Genomic DNA, 18,632 nt, shown 5'->3' on the forward strand with positions numbered 1-18,632 from the left:
TGTATTGGACCTTATTTATTTTTATTAAAATAAAGACGTTTGAATTTGAATGATCGAACGGTTTATTTTTCAATATTTGAATGTGCATAATTTATTTACTTTTAAATATAATAAATATATTTTTCAAATAAAAAATAGTAAGATATTAGAAAAAAAATGTTCATTTAATAAAATTACATTATTATTTGATTAAAAAAAATGTTTTGTGTTTGCTAGTAATAGTGGAGATGATTTGATATGGTGTTGGTGGACATGGTTTGTAATGATAGTAATAGTAATAGTGATGATTGGTGGTAATGACTAGTAATAGTGGTGGTGATAGTCGTGATGTTGCAGATGGTTAGTGTTGTAGTGACTGACGCCAGTTGGTGGTAGTAGTTGTGATGGGAAAGTTGGTTGTTGTTAGTAGTTGATGGTTGTGACTAAATAATGTGTGGTAGTAGACGATAGCATTGATGACAGTTAGTGATAGCGTTAGTTGTAATGGTGGAAGCGATTAACCGCGATGGCAGTAGTGGCTGATTGTGTCGTGGTGGCGATTGATGGTGATAGTCGCAATGATGAAGTTGGTTGATACGAGTAACTCTATCCACCAATAGAGATACGAGTAACTTTATCCACCAAGACTCGGTGAAAGAGAAAGATGGATGTTATTGCTCAAAAGAGCACAATAAATCATCTAATACTCGAAAATGCATTGAAAAAAGATCATCCTTCTGGCATCACAACTGGGATCCTGCTAGCTTTTTTCAAGCTAATTATTACAAGATCTGCAGAAAACTTTTGTATGCTCTTCTAAGTTACTCTACTATACAATTATTACTCAGATACAAAACTACTACAGTCATCTCCACTTTACCAGACACCAAAAAAAGTGTCTTTTTACCTATCCTGGATTTGATAAAATTGATCAAACGACAATGAAAACATATCAAGCTTTGCTTGTTGCCATACTGCTTCACAGAAAATACCATGTGGAAATCAAACTCTTCGGCAGCTACTACATTTCTTGACATACTTCTTGAAAGCCTAGAGAGGCTGGCACCTAAGGAAAAATTTAGTGGCCTACTTTGAATCCAAAGGAAAAGTTCATCTAGCTTCCGGAGAGTCTTCAATAAGTTGGTCATTTCTCTTTCTGCGCAACAGGGCTCTCGCGATGGAGAAAAGTGCAATAAAAGCTATTTCCATGCGCTCAGAGCTGCTTGTCTTGATGGAAACCTGGCCCATCTTCCGGTTATTGAGGTTTGCGCTCACTGACATGTTTGTACCTCGGCTCACTCTGAAGTCAGTTTGTAAGTTTCCGCTCAACACCATTTCTTTGTTGAGAGAGAGAACTGTCATCGAGAGACTCAGACTTTCGTTTCTCACTGGATAATCCCTTCCTCTTAAAGTGGCTACAAAGCTCCCGCCATAGGCTGCTTGCCCAGCACCCCCCATCCGACCAGCGTTCACATTAAACTTCAGTCTCTTTCCAATTGTAAAACTGTCTTCACACTTGGCACCAAGAAAATACTTATCCCCGAATGGTATTACAGAAATACCGCATTCAGTGACATTAGTTCTTAAATTTCTTACCTTTGCATTACTGTGGATAGTGCAGATCAGCTCTTTATTGGCAGATTGAACATCAAGACCGACTGCATAAGTGGGCCCACCTGGATTGGTGAAAGCTGCAGCAAACTCAGATTGAATACTGAAGTCTTGTTTGTCCTTGCTCATTTGTCCATTAACCGAGGCAAATATGTTTTTTCTTATTTCTGCACTGCTCTCGAGGTTAATTCCATCAAAGCTCACATCATGGTCCCATCCATTGGGATCAAGGACTGGTCTTGCAAGCCACTGTTCACTGGTAATGAGGCACCTGTATCTGTGGATAGGGCAATCTGAATCAAAGCTTGGAGGAATAGCCATATCTGGCAAGAGAACTGGCTCAGGAGGGCCCTCCTGCTGGTTATCAGACTCATCATCAGGGGCCGTTTTACCCTCACTTGAAGAAACTCTCTTTTCTCTTTGTCGATGAGCTTCTTCTATCAGTTGTTTTTTCAAATAGAGGGTTTCTCGGTAGTCTAGTTCGTCAAGATAATCCTTCTTTTGGGAACCACTCAACCTTCCAAACTGAGACTTGGTCAGTATCCGAATAGGAGGTAACTGATCATATTCGTCGTCTTCATCATCTGAGTCTAAACGAGAAACCTCATCAATTTCATTCTCAGCTCCACCGTGTCTTATCTGAGCACGATGCTTTAGAAAGGATGAGAGAAGATGCGGAAGAGAAGGCAATCGTCCTACATTTGATTGCCCCACCTTTAGGCTGTCTTCAAAGTCCAATAGGGTATTAACATCACTTAGAACTTTGGTGCATATGCACAACAATAATAACTGAGACTTCCACACCTGCCCATTAGGGAGAATCTTCTCTCCAGCATTATTGGTCTTACAATTGGGATCATTCTCCACCAAAATTACAGGATTTTCAAGCTTAGTGTCAGAGACTGCCTGGTGAATATAATGTTGGACCAAATCTGTGCAGGTGGTGACAAAAGATTCATAGTTCACAGGATATCCGTTTGTTCCTTCGGGAAGATTGAAGGAAGAATGAGTCATGAGAAGGATAGTATTAAACCAAATTGCAGGACCAAAGACTTCCGTTATAAGCTTCAACAAGGGGAAATCACTGTAGCCCGTGTTGATCAAATCCAGGCGCTCAAAATACAGTACCATATCAGGCGTTTGTTTCCTTAAATATCGTTTCACAGATTGCAATATCTTCTTGTTTTTTCGGATATTACTGGGTGAGGGAGGCAATAAACCAGGAGTGTCAATAAACGATACTCTGATGCCATTTACCGTTCCCACAATCTCTTGAATATGGTCAGTAGCAGGCTTGAACGCGTTGGTTGCTGCTCTTGATTGGTCAAAAATGGAATTTATGGTTGAACTCTTGCCAACTCCAGTTCTACCCAGTACAAGGATCTTAAATGAGAAATCCAGTTGTGGTCGGCCAGCAGCTTCTTGTTCTGCTGCTATTACACGGGCTCTCTCAATTTTAAGATTTGCCCTTTTTAAATCTGATTCTCTAGCCCGTATCAGTGATGCCAGCTGGATCCGGTATAAGACTTTTGATACCAGAAGGTTGTCCTCGGACAGGCCAAAACGTTTAAGAAGGCGCAAGAATGTAATCTGAAGGGCTTCAATCTTTACCACTGGACTAGGTTTCTCATCAACCCTAAAATCCGACTGAAAAGAATCTTCGCCCATCCGTTGTTGTGAATGAAAATTATTTGTATTCTCTGTATGCTCTTGATTATCATTGGAAGATTGTATTGTATTGGCTAATCTAGTTGTTGTAACCAAATCAGCAGTGTGAGCTGAACCAAAAGAAGAAAAGAATGCCATCAACAATTTGAGACAACAGCGATAGATGTGGAGATCAACAGTCAATTAATTAAAATAGCGAAGTGCATATGGGCTAGCATTATTCTACAAATTCATAAAATTCTTCCAAAACTATCCACTATCCAGTTAACTAGTAGAACAATAAAGTCCAAAAGGATATGCCAAAGTAAGATGCTATTTCAATTGTAACTAGGGATCCTAACATAACAACCTTTACGGCCATAACAGGATCTGCATACAAGCACGCTCCTATCAACAGATAAAACATTGATACATGGTTTTATTTGCTGTCATTATCTTTTACACAAACCAACAGTAATTCTGGTCTTTTTGTGCTTCTTTTAGTTTTCGAATGACTTGATATTCTAGGGAATGTATTACTTACCAGAACAAAAGAAAGTGCCTAACCCATTGAATGTGTGAAATGTGCCTTAGAAACAAAATTTTGGAATTAATAGCAGTCCCCAATGAACCGTTGCACTTTGGATGCACACAAATTAATGGTGTACTTGAATAATTTTGATAAAAGGTCTACATAAATAGCACACACACAAAACCACGTAATGATGATAAACAAGGAATGTAGGACTCTTTTTTTTATTTAAAAAAACGATTGTGATAACTCTCTTTCCCTCCCTCCCTCTCTCTTGCTTTCAACCATTCCCTCGGTAAAAATACAAATAATTAAATAAATAAGCTACTTCACGTTGAGAGTTGAAAAAAAATCTCCCATCTCTACAAGTACTTAATTATCTTGTTATTTTTCTTTCTAATAAATGCATTTGATTAAGATGTTTCCAATACTATAGATTTTGTTTTCAAAATATGAACTACTTCCTTTGTCCCAATTTATAAGTTTGACAGAATTTTGTTAATACACAAGCCTCCCAAATTTCAAAAATTTAACTCTCGTATCAAATATCAATTGGTTTTACTCTCGTACTCTAAAATGTTATGTTGCTCAGACTTTTCTAAAATGTAAAGGGGTGTGTATCGGATTCGCCAAAAGTAGTGTATTTTTGGAGAATCCGACACGGGTGTGGCATCGAAAGTGAAGAGTCCGCGCAACATAAGTGAAGCATGTAGTAATAGTTAAGCTGAACACAGTATTTGTGATCAACAAAAATCAAAACTTCACTTTTTTCTATATAATCAACACAAGAATAGTACAAATGTAGTGCACCCAAGGGTGTGGCCTAGTGGTCAATGAAGTGGGTTGCAAACCACGAGGTCTTAGGTTCAATTCCTAGTGTAGCCAAAAAACATAAGGTGATTTCTTCCCATTTGTCCAAGCCCGGTACATGTGCTGATGAGAGAAGTAGCAGGTACCCCGTGGAATTAGTCGAGGTGCGCGCAAACTGGCCCGAACACCACGGTTATAAAAAAAGAGAAAGAACGGTAAAAATGTAGTAAACTAATGAAATAGAAGAGTCTTGTTACGCTTCTAGTAGCAAACTAGTTGATTTCGAGGAAGATGTTATGACTGATTTGCAGTGCCCAATGATATTAACTATGATTATATAGAGTATAAAGTAATAGATATCTCCTCATTCAGCCAAACAAGAACTCATTAACTCACCAATTTGTAGCCTAGGACCATTCAGATTTATTTCCTTCTATAATGTAACAAAATTATAAAGCCTAAAGTAAAATAGCATTATCTTAAAAGGAAATAGTTTAAAAGTTTAACAATTAGCTACTCGAAAAAGTTATACATGTACTCCTTGTTGCACGAGAGGGCAAAATTTGTAGTCAGTTCAGAAACCATAAGATGGGATAATGTAGAACATCATTCAAAAAAACAAGGAAACTCTGAAGTAGATTTTTCACTTCTACACTACAATTTCTTTTGCTTATTCTAAAGAGAAACGAACTCATAATTCCGTTGAGTTTCTTTTAAATAGTTGTAGATCTATCTTCTAAGGGCTGAAAAGGCAAACCATCTAAGCAGTAGCAATAACAACATACACAGTGTAGTCCCACAAGTGAGGTTTGGGGAGGGTAGAGTGTAAGCAGACGTTACCCCTACCTTGGGAAGTAGAGAGGGTGTTTCTGATAGACCATCCCCTACCTTGGGAGGTAGAAAGGTTGTTTTCATAAACCCTCGGCTCAAGGAAAAACATTTCAAAGCAGGTCGAAAAAGAAATAGCGGGAGTGAAAAAGTCATGGCAAAATACATATGTCTAAGCCTTCTGTGGAAAAAAAAGGAAATGTAACTACAACAAAATATTAAGATGATATAAGTGCAAGAAACAACTAGTACCAAACATTGAAGGATAAGAAACTACAGGAGTAATACTACAGCCACTAGTATGGAAAGATAAGCGAGACAACATACTACTACATTCTAACCTACCACCCTAATCCATGTCCTCGAAACTTTCCTACCTAAGGTCATGTCCTCGGTAAGTAAATAACATAAAATCTAGCATAACCCAACTTGAACCCCAAATGCTGGAAAAGTAATTTAGTTCCGTTCTTATTTTTAATATAATCTACAGTCGTTTCTTGTTCCTTGCAACTTTGAAATGGTCCTAAATAGGGAAATACATAATGCCACCAAATTTCTGCAACTTCCTCTATTCTCAGTATTCATCACTACCTTGTGAGTCTTGCCCAATGAAAACCACCAGCAAGCACACAACTGTCACACCCAAGGGTACTGAACACTATAAATATACCTCATATTTTTCAGATCAACATGCTATTACTTTTTGAAAACCCAACATGAATAGATAAACAAAAAGAGCTACCCACACTCTGAACTTGTCAGAGTACCTAAAGCTGATATATTGGTCAAAAACTTGATTCAACCACCAAAAAATTTGTTTCACCTGTTAATAGAAACTATAAATGAAAACCAAATATCAGGTCAGCTCTCACTTTATAGCACAAAAACACTACTTCTTGTGTAAAACTTCAGAAGATCTCTGTTTAAGAACATAAAGCAACTTCAGCTGGAAAGTCTACATCAAGCTCCATCAAACAAATTAGACATGCTTTAACTACTGTGTATACCCAAGAATGCAAAGCAAAAACCAACAACAAAAAATTAACAACAGAAATGTTGAAGCTATAAGACAATCAAAAACACCATTGCCAGGCTAACATGCAGCCATTATTCCAATGAAATAAAAAGAAATTACAGGTGAATTATTAATCATAGTGCATGAAGGACAATTACCTGGGCGGTCAAACCCTTGATCAGGATGTTCCTCTGATAAAAAGTTATCTGATGCTAAAAGTGGTCTTGACGAGGCTACTGACTTGGTTATCAACTGTGACAGGACCCAGTCCTTGAAGCTCATCATGTTTCCTGCACACAAAAGGACAAGGACTATCACAATTAATTCAGCTTGCTCCTTGTAGTATAAGACTTTAGGTGGCAACACCAACTGAAGATGTTCATACAATTGCATCATAGAAAGAATGCAATAGCATTCACCAATAAATAGACTACAGAGAAATTCTTATATTAAAATCATGATTGTGATTGGACCTGTCTGGTAAAGAGAATAATCTAAACAACAACATACCCAGTGTAGGAGGGTAGATATACCTGACCTTACCACTAAGACAATGTTCAATTGGAATGTGAATATGTGATTTAGTTAGTCCTAATTACTTTTCGGGGTGAAGTGAAGAAGGGGAGCTCTCAAACTGCTTGAATAAGAACACTACCTCAAGATGATTCCAGGATATTTCAACCAAATTACTGGACCAAATATGGAACAAAAAATATGGTGATTCACCATCTATTGATCCTATTGATCAGTTTACTTCACACTATCAGTATCGTAGTTTCACTCTAATGTTTCACAGTTGCAGAAATGCCAAGTAAGGCTATGTACAGTACGCTCAATGTGCTCCATCCCTTCCCTGGACCCCGCACATAGAGGGAGTTTAATGCACCAAGCTTCCCTTTTAATATTTCAAACTTGTCATTTATTTGATGAGTGATATTTCCTACATAAATCATATCTACGTGGAAAGTTGCGAAACATCAACCAAGAAAAAAATAAGAATACCTAGTTTTAACTTAAGATGCAAAAAATAAAATAAAATAATCTACAGTCCTTATTTATGCCTTTTCCTTAATCAAGCAAGATATGCAACACCACCAAGTGAACTATGCTTTCTAGATCAAGGCAGCTTTCTGAAATAAACTTACAAATCAACAAATACAACAACAATAACTATATCTCAATCCTAAACTAGTTGAGCCTAGCTTTATGAATCTTTAAATCTTTAAAAATTCATAAAAATCATCAATTTCCTTCTGCATGTCAACATCCAGGAAAACAGGAAAGAGTTAAGAACACGTGGTCAAATACATACCTGGTTAACACTTACTTCCCATCAGCATTGAAGAAGAGCTTCAAAACTACAAAAATGAGCCAAAAATTAGCAAAGTATACATGAAACCCAAATCACAGACCAAGAATCTTCCTTTTTATGGTTTATCTACTGAATTAAGCAAAACCAATTTCAAAAAATCAAAGATAAAGCAAATCCCAGATGCTAAAACTGGCAAAATCTCCAATTCCAATTCAAAATAACAAAACCCAGATGTTAAAAACTGACAAAAACTCAAATTGCAATTCAAAATAACAAAACCCAGATGCTAAAAACTGGAAAGAACTCAACTTTCAATCCAAACTAACAGAACCCAGATGCTAAAAACTAGCAAAAACTCAACTTCCAATTCAAAATAACAAAACCCGGATGCTAAAAACATGCAAAAACTCAAATTTCAATTCAAAAAACAAAACCCAGATGCTAAAAACTAGCAAACACTGACAAAACCCAGATGCTAATAACTGGCTAGAACTCAAATTCCAATTCAAAATGCTACAAAATTAAAAACAAAATGAGTATATTCATGACAAAACAGAGAATATAGAAAAAGGGAATTTTTTATACCAAACTTATGATAGAGTTCAAGAATTGGGTTCTCGTGGATCGAAATTGATTGTGAAGAGACCAAGTTTTTTTTGGTTTATGAGATAAGACACATGATTTTGTTGTAGTGATTCTCCGCCCTAAAATATAATAATTCCCACATAAGGTTTTTGTCTTTTGTTTTTCATTTTTTTCCCTTTTTTCCACCTTGAAGAAAAAATAAATAATAAAAAAGGAAAAAATTAAAATTTGTTTTTGAACTATGATAAATTATTCAAATTTATGTTTTGGTAACAGTGATATTGGAAGTAGATTTTAAAGTTTTATCTTTAAAGGCTTGTTAGTCGAGGGTTGTTTTGCTTTTCGAGGATTTATGTTTTGTTTAGGTTTATCTTTGTACTAGTTGTATTATTGTAGCTTCTTGATTTTGATATATGTTATTGTATGTTGTTTACTGTGTTTCAATTATTGCATTATTTTGTTGTTTCTTGTTTTTTTTTTCTTGTAGGTTTTGGACGGATTCCTTTGTTTGTTAATATGTTCTCTCGTTTTTTTTTCTGGTAGGTTTTGGACAGGTTCCTTTGTTAGTTAATATGTTCTCTCGTTTTTTTTTCTAATAGGTTTTGGACGGGTTCCTTTGTTAGTTAATATGTTCTCTACATTGTCTGCTTCTTCTTTGTATTTGGATTTGCTACTCCTTGAGCCGAGTGTCTTTCAAAAACAATGTTTCTATAGGTACTGCTAGGTCTACTTATGCTCTATTCTTTCCAAACCCCATTTGTAGATTTCACTTTTAAGTAAGAGTTCAAAGTGGTGCTATGACGGTGAGATGTTGTATGTTGGAAGGTGGTGATTGCTAGTTATGAAACTTGTTTTCTCTATTCCTATCGGGAAGATCATTTTTCTCATTTTTGAAAAACTTCTTTTAAAACCAAACATAAAAAAATTGAAGAGCGACCAAACACACACAAAGACATCTATCCAAAAACATTGAAACTTGAATATCCAAGAAAAAAGACATGAAAGAAGAAACATGTTCCTTCTCATTTGAAGTTGCTAATACTATTATTTATCTATGGTTAGCCACAAAAAAATAGAAAGGTTACACTAATTATCTCTTTTGCAAGGGATAATATTTTTTGTTGCCAAAATTTCCTGAATGTAGGAGAGTATGTGTGCCTTTTTAAAATTCAGGCTAAGATTACACTCCAACTGAGAATTGAAAACTCAAAGCAGCAGCAGCAGCACCACCACCACCACTACCACTGTAGAGCAAAAAATGTCTACATATCGCGAGCTTACGGGTGATTTCAATCTGGCGTTGCTGCATTGGTACTTCGCGAGTAGTGAGTTTCCTTCTAGCTAACCTGTTTTTCACTAGCCTTGTAGTAAAGCATTTTCTGCACATAGAACATCATGTATCCTTGTGCAGCTCTAACGATGTTCTCACTCACCTGAGTGATCCAAGCATCATCGCATTTGTACCATTGATTACTTAACCTCAGATATGTTACGTAATGACCAGCATCAAGTTTACCGGTATGGGTGATGACAGCAAACAACTCAAATTCCGAGGATGATTCACAGGATGTGTCTTGCTCGTCCCCTTCAAAGGAGAAGATTCTATTTCCAAATCGACTCCTCAAGATAGACGAAGAGAGGTAAGGCGACATGTCCAATGAAAAAGGAAACTGTAGGTAGTGATCAACCTTCCTCGACATTTTCTTGATCATGGAATGCTCAAACCTTTTGATATGGAAGCAAGAAACCAGAGGCAGTTTTCTTATGGACATCTGTTTAAGAGATTCCTGTCTCACTTGACAATGTTGGCAGAAGAACTTTTGATCAGAACCCAATTTCTCAGGTCTTGTAAAGTGATCTAAACATCCTATCAACGTAGAAAGTCGACCATTTTGGCTAGACTTTCCGGGTTCTGCTTCTTTTTTCTTGTGAGATTTATGAGACTTCTTTGATGTTACCTTTGCTGAAGTCCCCTGGCTCAGTTCCAAGTCCAAGGAGATGTCGATGCATGGATCATATGTAGTAGATGTGAAGCCACAAGCTGTACACATGACATCAGACCGCAAGATTCCAGAAAATACTCTGTGAGCAATGCAACAGTCTCCGCTGCCTGTGCCAAAGAGAAAGATTCGGTAAATAAGATGAAAGATCGCAGATGGACAAAAGGAAATGAGTGCTCCAAACAAGTTACATACAGTAACACATACTTCCATATACACTGTTTTAAACGTTCAAAACACTTCATAAAAAGCAAAAAGGCCCTAGTCACATCATAACGTTTTATGAACTATTGCTAACAAAACAACAAGGGTCCTATGAGGAAAGGCAATCAACACAAAGAGTAGCTTAAAATTAATATGGTCTTGCAAGGCACATTTTTTGTCTTGAAAGCTCTAATATTTAGAACTATAGGCTATAGCTCCTTGTACACATTATCTAAATGCTAAATAATGTAAAGTGTGGACAATCTATTACCTCAATTCTAGCCCGTAGCCTTGTACTAATCTTAATCCTCTAATTTAGAGGAACGAGTGTAGGTCTGGATGCTTTTTAATCATAGTGCAGGTGACTTAATTGAAATTAAAGTACAACATTACGATATCACAAATGAATTGCTGCTAAAGAGTCACCCCTCTAATGATTGCTCTTCAAAAGAAATGCAAGGAACCAAGAGATTAGACCCACAAGAACAATATGACATGGGGGCTAAAGACAATGACAAAGCTTTCTTGAAGGTTTACCCTAAAACATGGTAAAAGTGTAAGTTAATACGAGAATTATTTAGTAAAAGATAACTCCTATTCTGAAATAAAAAAGACTAACCAAACTGAGACTTACTCGGGAGAGTAGGAGGAAATCTTTTCGCTTTTGTGAAACATCTCTAAGCCTGATAGCAAATATCAACTGGTATATTGCCTATGGCAAAGAAAGGACCTAAACCACAACCTGCAGTCAAATGTTACTATCCTTTTTCAGTGACGAAGGAAGTATGGATCGCCGTGAGAGAAGAGATTCTAGAACAACAAAGATAAGCCTATCAAGTAGATCCTAAGTGCCTACCAAGATGCTTGAATACATTAATCTACTTCCGACAGAAATTGCCACTTCCACCCCCTCCTCCTACTCCCAAGAAAAATTCAACAATTTCACCTGCTTAGGTACCTTGACTTTTGCTGTAACTAATCCACTTAGTTATTTGGGGTTTTTAGGTTTATGTTATTATACTTTATTACATTACATATTACAACAACATACCTAGTGCAATACCACAAGTGGTTAATTCAGGTCAATTTAAAACAATGATAATTTATAAAATATAGAAACTTTGCAGCTAACAAAGGTTATGAAATATAAGGCTTGAAAACCCAAAGCAACTTTTGACTATGTCATCAATTGTCATGACCAAGATTGAAGACTTCTCATATTTAACTCTATTACTCAAGCATAATACAGTAAGAAATTTCTTAGTGAAAAACGAGAAAATTTGCAAACAGTGTTCTTACGGCGGCTACACCAAGGCCTGAAGGACCACACAAATAATAGATCAGGTACTTTATCTCTTTTATAAATATTAAAATATTAGGTATTAGGGGTTATGTTTCTCCAACAGATTATTTTTTTTAAAAGAACTTTTTACATTGCTTATCACAAATTTAAAATAGCCTGATAAGCATCATGTACAAGCAAGAACTCATGTCAAGGTCAAATATGCATACAACAGAATAGGCAACAAAAATGCAAGAGTCGAAAAATAGGGATTTTGGGTGATGGGGGAGAAAAGATTGAAACTAACAGACTCTACCGCAACAAATAAATTTACCTGGACTTGGGCCCTTCCCCTTATCATTCTGCATTGTTTCATGAATCCCATCAAGCACGGAAATGAAAAACTCATGAGCATCCTGCTGTTCATAACTTGCAAGATTTGATGCATGCTTCCACCAGCTGTTCGGGAGAAAATTTTACATCCATCAAAATCAGATTTAGTATAGGGCTGCAACTACATACTCAACAAAAAATCTACATCCAATTAAACAAAATACATCTACATTATATCACAACCAAGCTACACACCACTGGCTAAATCTCACTTTTACGAAGGGAAAAGGGTGAGACATACAACTCCAACAATATGAATTTGATCTTGTCCCAATATCATTAGTAATGAAGAGTACAACCAAGCTAAATTAATGAACCATTTGAAGTCAGAGGTGGACCCAAAACTTAGAGCCAATGAATTCACAGTAGGTGTAGTCTATTATATACAGTTAACAACATATTACGCTGACCTTACTCTTACCTAACAAAAAAAAATAGATTGTTCATGATAGGCCTTTTAGCTCAAAACAGATGAAAAAGACAGACAGCAGCAACAAGCAGGCTATCAAATATACATTATTCTATGCAACCATACCATAGTTTCTACAACAAAGCCAAACACAATCTCAATAAACCAACAAAAGACGACTAAATGCAAACCTGTAGAGGAACTTTGCTGGACTAATAGGGGTCTGATTGCCAGAGAAAACCGCAGAAAACACTGCATCCAAATCACAAGCCAAACACAACACAGGGTTCTTGTTTGTCTTATCACTACTTCTTGTTACGATAGTACTATTCTTTCGTTGGCAAAAATATCTATTATGTTTATCACTTAGAAAGTAATTCCTCAATGGTGGTGTATGAAGCAATGCTTGAAGTACTGAGTTCATAAAACAAGTGTTTCCAAGATTGTTAAGTCCCCTCAAACCCCATTGTACTTCTGGGGTTGTTGAATCATTGTTCATTTGACTTGGAAATGGATTCGAATTCCCAACAATCAAAACTTGTTCATTCACATCAGGGGTCCATGGCTTATACTCCACCCGCCGCCTCTTTCTGGTACTCTCCACCGGCAGCAATGGAGTTTCTTGCATTGATCCAATCACAGCAGCCTCCGTTTGCGCCAGTACCACCGCGGCATCGAAATCGCGGTCGTACACCTGGTCCCTACACCCACAGCAGAATAGCTCAGCACGGTCGATATCCACAGCAATGTAATGCAGTGAACGATCAGAATCATCCACATCCACATCCGCAGGATGCGACGCCACGTGCACGTGACAGAACACTGCCGCGCACGTGACGCAAGTATAAAGACGGTGCGGCGCTTGTCGACACACGCCGCACCGAACCAACGCCTGGGGCGGATCCCTCCGAATAGAGGCCCGCCCCAATGGACGGACCTTCACACAGTCCGGGAAGTTACGAAACGGATTTGACCCGACTCTGGATCGGAGCTCCGATAAATGCTCGCACGATGCCCCACCGCCAGTTGTAGCGGTGTAAACATCCGGTGACCCGTTTTCCGGCGCCCGATTATCGATCTGAGGATTTTCGGATTCGGGTTGGATCAAATGATTGTTCTTAGACATTGCAGCTGGAAATGAAGGGCAAAATGGAAAAAACAGAGCAATCAAAGATTGAAGCTTGTAATCTATGTTAATAGAAAACTTCACGGATCAAAGTAAACAACCAAACTGAAAAAAAGATATCCATGGAGTTATCATTTTAGTATAAAGTTCAGATCTGCAACAATTTTCAGCCATTGATAGAAACAAAAATGGAGGAGAGGTTGGGGTGGAGTGGGGGAGAGGGGTTGTGGAGTGGGGTGGGGAGTTGGAAGTGTTGATTTTCTTGTTGCTATTTGTGAAGAGTTTTGATCCAAAAAGTAAGGAAAATGTTTGGGGCAAACAAACATTTTATTTCAAGAATTGGATCTAGACAATTTCACTTTTTTTTATTGGCAAATGATTGAGTCGATGGTCTATCAGAAATAATTAAAGGTAGATGTAAAGTTTCATAGAATTTAATAATTGACAAATTTTATAGATTAACAATAAAATTTGTCGCAAATCTTATTTAGCAACGAATTTGTGTTAGCTACTAACAGATATCAATGGATTAGCGACGGAGTTCGTAGAACTCACTTCATAGAATTATGTTAGGTATGTTGTTAGGGAGTGTGTGGTGGAGTTTAGAAGAATCAATGATAGGATGATGACGATTATGCTAGTTGTTGACGTGCTTAGTTTGAACGTTTCAAGTAGGTCTGGATGAGCAGACCAAAAAGCTCTTTTTGGAGGATTTGGATGAGGCAATAAGAGATATATTGAACACCGAGAAGATTTTCATTGGTGGAGATTTTAATGGTCATATCGGTGTAACTTCTAGTGGCTTTGATAATATTCAAGGAGCCTTTGATTATGGAGAGAGGAATAGAGGTGGAGCGTCGCTTCCGAATTTTGTTGAAGTCTTTGAGTTGGTAATTGCTAACTTGTGCTTTCCAAAGAAGGAGAACTATTTGGTTATCTTTCGTAACATGATAGCTAAGACACAAATAAATTACTTACTCCTTAGAAAGGGGATAAAGGCCTTAGTAAGGATTGCAAGGTTAATCCGAATGAGAACCTTACTATCCAACATAAGCTTTTGCTGATGGACTTAGAGATTAAGAGAGATAAGATAAAGAAGACTATTTATGATCGACCGATGATTAGATGGGGTGGTTTGACCCTTACCTTTTCTCGAGAAATGGGAGAGAAGCTGATTGGGATGAGGGGATGAAGAAATAGCAGGGAAGTGAACAACATGCGAGATAAGATTGATAATTACATTAGGGAAACAACTGTAGAGGTTTTAAGAGAATCGAGAGGGAACTTTGGTGGTCATCAAGCAGATTGGTGGTGGAACGGTGAAGTCCAAGAAAAATTAGAAGAAAAAAATGTGGGTTATACTAAGTGGGTGGAGTGCTTGGACTGAACGCTTAAGGAAGCCTATAAGACAACGAAGACGAAAGCTATATTGGCAGTTACAGTTCCTAAGATGACAGTTTTCGAACGCTTGTATGTCGAGCTAGGACACAAAAGTGGGGATAAGAAATTGTATAGGCTTGTGAAAGCGAGAGAGAAAGGTTCACAACTTGGATCAAGTGAAGTGCATCAAGGATGAAGAAGACAATGTGTTGGTGTAAGAGACCTCCATTAAGCAAAGGTGGCAGGCATACTTCCACAAACTCTTAAATGAAGAAGAGGACATAGACATTGTGTTGGGTGAATTGGTATATTCTGAAGATTGCGGGACTTTGGGAATTGTAGGTGTTTTAGGGTTTAAGAGGTTACATTTGTTATTAGTAGGATAAGCAAGGGAAAAACGACTGGACCCGATGAGATTTCGATGGATTTTTAGAAAAGCACGATCAAGACGCGTATGGAGTGGTTTACTAGGTTGTTCAATGTTATTTTCAATACGGTTAAAATGCCCAACTAATGGAGGTGGAGTACTACGGTTTCATTGTAAAAAAATAAGGGTGATATCCAAAATTGTAACAATTATAAGGTATCAAATTGCTAAGACATACTGTGAAGGTTTGGGAGATACTGGTGAAGAAAAGGGTGAGGAAAGGAATATCAATTTCAAGAACTAATTTGGATTCATGTCAGGTCGATCGACTACTGAAGTCATATATCTTATGCAGAGACTGGTGGAGAAATATAGAAAAAATAAGAGGGACCCACATATGGTGTTTATTGATCTTGAAAAAAACTTATGACAAATTCCTGAGAAATTTCCTCTAAAGATGTTTGGAGGATAAAAGTGTACCGATAGTTTATATTAGGGAGATAAAAGATATGTATGATAGAGCCAAGACTCGGGTTAGAACGGTGGAAAAAGACTCAGAGACCTTTCTAGTTAAGATTGGGCTACATCAGGGATCAGTTCTTTACCTTTTTCTATTTGTCTTGGTGATGGATGAGCTAACTCCATCTATTTAAGAAGGTGTTCCATGGTGTATGTTATTCGTGGAGGACATAATACTGATTGATAAGGCACGAGACAAAGTTAATGATAAGTTGAAGGTATGAAGACAAACTCTGGAAGTCAAAGGGTTTAGGTTGAACAAGAGCAAAACATAATATTTAGAGTGCAAATTCAGTGTTGTGTTGGACGAAGTGGACATGGAAGTCGCACAGACTATTTCGAAAAGAGAAATTTTAAAATATCTTGGGTTTGTCATCCAGGCCAGCGGGGACATGGATGATAATGCCACACATCGAATTGGGGCGGCTTGCATGAAATGAAGGCTTGTCTCTAAAGTCTTATGTGATAAAAAGATACCACATGAACTTAAAGGTAAGTTCTACAGAGTTATGATTAGACCGTCCTTATTGTATGAGGTGGAGTGCTGACCAATTAAGAACTCATATGTTTAGAATATGCATGTTGCAGAGATAATGATGTTGATATAGATGTGTAGGCATACTAGGAGTGGCAAGATCAAGAATGAGATTATCTGGGAAAAGGTGATAGTGGCCTCTGTGACAGATAAGATGAAAAAAGTGAGATTGAGATGTTTGAGCATGTGTAGAGGATAGGCATCGATTCTAGTAAGGAGGTGCAAGAAAATAGTGGTAAGGGGTACGCAGAAAGGTAGGGGTAGACAGAAAAAATATATGAACATGTGATTAGACAGAACATGACACAACTTCCTATTACTGGAAACATGACCTTAGATAGGAAAAAGTGGAGGTCGCGTATCAGGGTAGAAGGTTAATAGGGGTAGAGTGTTGTCTTACCTTATGTAGGTCTAGTCATAAGTTCTTGTCATATGTTGTCTATTGTATTTCAGTTTTCACACTATTTTGATGTTTTTATTGTACTGCTCTTGTAGACTTTGCATTTCTATGCTTATTAACCGTTATGCTTTCTTCCACTATTTTCGTCTTCTGTTACTTGGGTTTGATGCACTTGAGTCGAAGGACCTTCTGAAGCAGCTTTTTTACCTTCGCGAGGTAATGGTAAGGTCGTACACTTTACCCTCCCAAAACATCACTTTGTGGAATTTCACTGAATATGTTATTGTTATTGTTGTTATTGTTGTATATTGGCATATGACAGACTCACTAAAATTATAACAGGACAATTTTAAGAGGCTGTCTATTTTTGTTAGAGAGAAAGAAAAAATATTATATTCTAAGTTTTACGATACTCATAACAAATAATGATTTTTTGTGTGTATCTAAGTGAAAAATCGTACAAGCAATTTCAGGAGGTTGTTTATGTATTTGGCTAGAAATGAAAGAAAGAAAATTACATGAGTGGTTCAACACGAACATTTTGAATATATCTAAGATTGATTGAGGTATTTAAATAAAAATATGTGGTAACTTTAAAGGCTCTTCTAATTTATGTTATTGAATTTGTTAGTGTAGATTAGGATGAAGATTTTAGAGATTGCTATCATTTGTAGGCAAAATTATTTTATGGTACTATTAAAAAATGGGTATAAAAGTCTATAATCTATGGACACAAGTACAACACAAATAATTTGAATTAGGGGCTTTGATTAAATCATAGCAAATTTTATAGATCATTAAAATTTATCATGGAGTGATAAATATTCTTTCATTTGTAATTAGAAATGTTGGGTTCGAGCTTTCGATATAAAGACAGTTTTGTAAAAAGCATTTTACTCCCCAAAGTGAGGTTTCTCAAGGCGAATTCAAATTAATCATAGTTGAGCTTCAAAATAAATTTCGAACACCGAATAAAATAAAAAATAAAAAATTGGGGACCAAAGAAGGACCTACCAATTCCAAGGAAATGAATGAAGTAGAGATGGTCCTTTCAATTGAATCCTTATCACAAGGTTCCACTATAATGATGAAAAGGTCTTCAACAACTTGTACAATGTTCACAAAAGCTATTCCTCTTACTTTACTATTTCTGTACTTTTTATGATTTTCTATTGGTTCTTGCATTTCATGGCCTATGTAATAACAATAACAATATATTCAGTGTAGTTTCACAATTGCTTCAAAGATAGAGAGATTATTTCCGATAGATTCTTAGCTCAACCTAAATAACTTTTAACTATATAAAAAAAGTAACCACTTTTAAGACACTTAAAAAGAAATAATGTCAATTTTATTCTCATGGTCTTTCATTTAATATTATTATTGAAATGAAAAGAGTAGATCTAACTGCCAAAGTTTTAAATATAATATCATGTGAAAAGTCATTACAAAATATCATTTTCAGATCTTTGAAAGAAACTGCATCATCATAAAACACCATATTCATTTTTTTAAAATGACTTGAATAGTAAAAGAACTCACATTTTACTTGTTGAACAGAGTTACTCGATATTTGTGTTGGTGAAAAGTACCAAACACCTCGTGAAATTAAGGGAGATGCACACAAAATGACCCGAACATCACGGTTAAAAAACAACTAGAAACTGCAAATTGGGTCACTTGGGCACACACTTCTTT

The 18,632-nt window shown here is 36.7% G+C and overlaps 3 protein-coding genes across 4 annotated transcripts; 1 reads left to right on the forward strand and 2 right to left on the reverse strand.

Moving 5' to 3' along the window:
- Positions 1-700: 700 nt before the first annotated feature.
- LOC125824347 (translocase of chloroplast 90, chloroplastic) lies at positions 701-8,451 on the reverse strand. 2 transcript variants are annotated; one of them, XM_049503711.1, is made up of 4 exons: positions 8,320-8,451; positions 7,735-7,772; positions 6,581-6,712; positions 701-3,368 (listed from the first exon to the last, which is right to left on the reverse strand). In XM_049503711.1, the coding sequence occupies exons 3-4, from the start codon at positions 6,705-6,707 to the stop codon at positions 1,090-1,092; spliced, it is 2,406 nt and encodes an 801-aa protein (XP_049359668.1). In that variant the 5' UTR covers positions 6,708-6,712; positions 7,735-7,772; positions 8,320-8,451; the 3' UTR covers positions 701-1,089. The 2 variants fall into 2 exon arrangements, with proteins under 2 accessions (XP_049359668.1, XP_049359669.1); XM_049503712.1 differs by having other exon boundaries at positions 7,735-7,780; positions 8,320-8,430.
- Positions 8,452-9,274: 823 nt separating this feature from the next.
- LOC125824351 (ubiquitin C-terminal hydrolase 22-like) lies at positions 9,275-13,885 on the reverse strand. The gene is made up of 3 exons (XM_049503716.1): positions 12,799-13,885; positions 12,140-12,264; positions 9,275-10,429 (listed from the first exon to the last, which is right to left on the reverse strand). Exons 1-3 carry the CDS (start codon positions 13,731-13,733, stop codon positions 9,657-9,659), a joined length of 1,833 nt encoding a protein of 610 aa, XP_049359673.1. The 5' UTR covers positions 13,734-13,885; the 3' UTR covers positions 9,275-9,656.
- LOC125824625 (uncharacterized) lies at positions 13,757-14,925 on the forward strand. Its single transcript, XM_049504023.1, has 4 exons — positions 13,757-13,790; positions 13,904-14,029; positions 14,409-14,623; positions 14,719-14,925. The coding sequence occupies exons 1-4, from the start codon at positions 13,757-13,759 to the stop codon at positions 14,923-14,925; spliced, it is 582 nt and encodes a 193-aa protein (XP_049359980.1).
- The last annotated feature ends 3,707 nt before the right edge of the window (positions 14,926-18,632 follow it).

This window comes from Solanum verrucosum, unplaced genomic scaffold, assembly GCF_900185275.1.
Source record: "Solanum verrucosum unplaced genomic scaffold, falcon-dt-bn FXZP01000022.1, whole genome shotgun sequence".
Classification (NCBI taxonomy): Eukaryota; Viridiplantae; Streptophyta; class Magnoliopsida; order Solanales; family Solanaceae; genus Solanum; species Solanum verrucosum.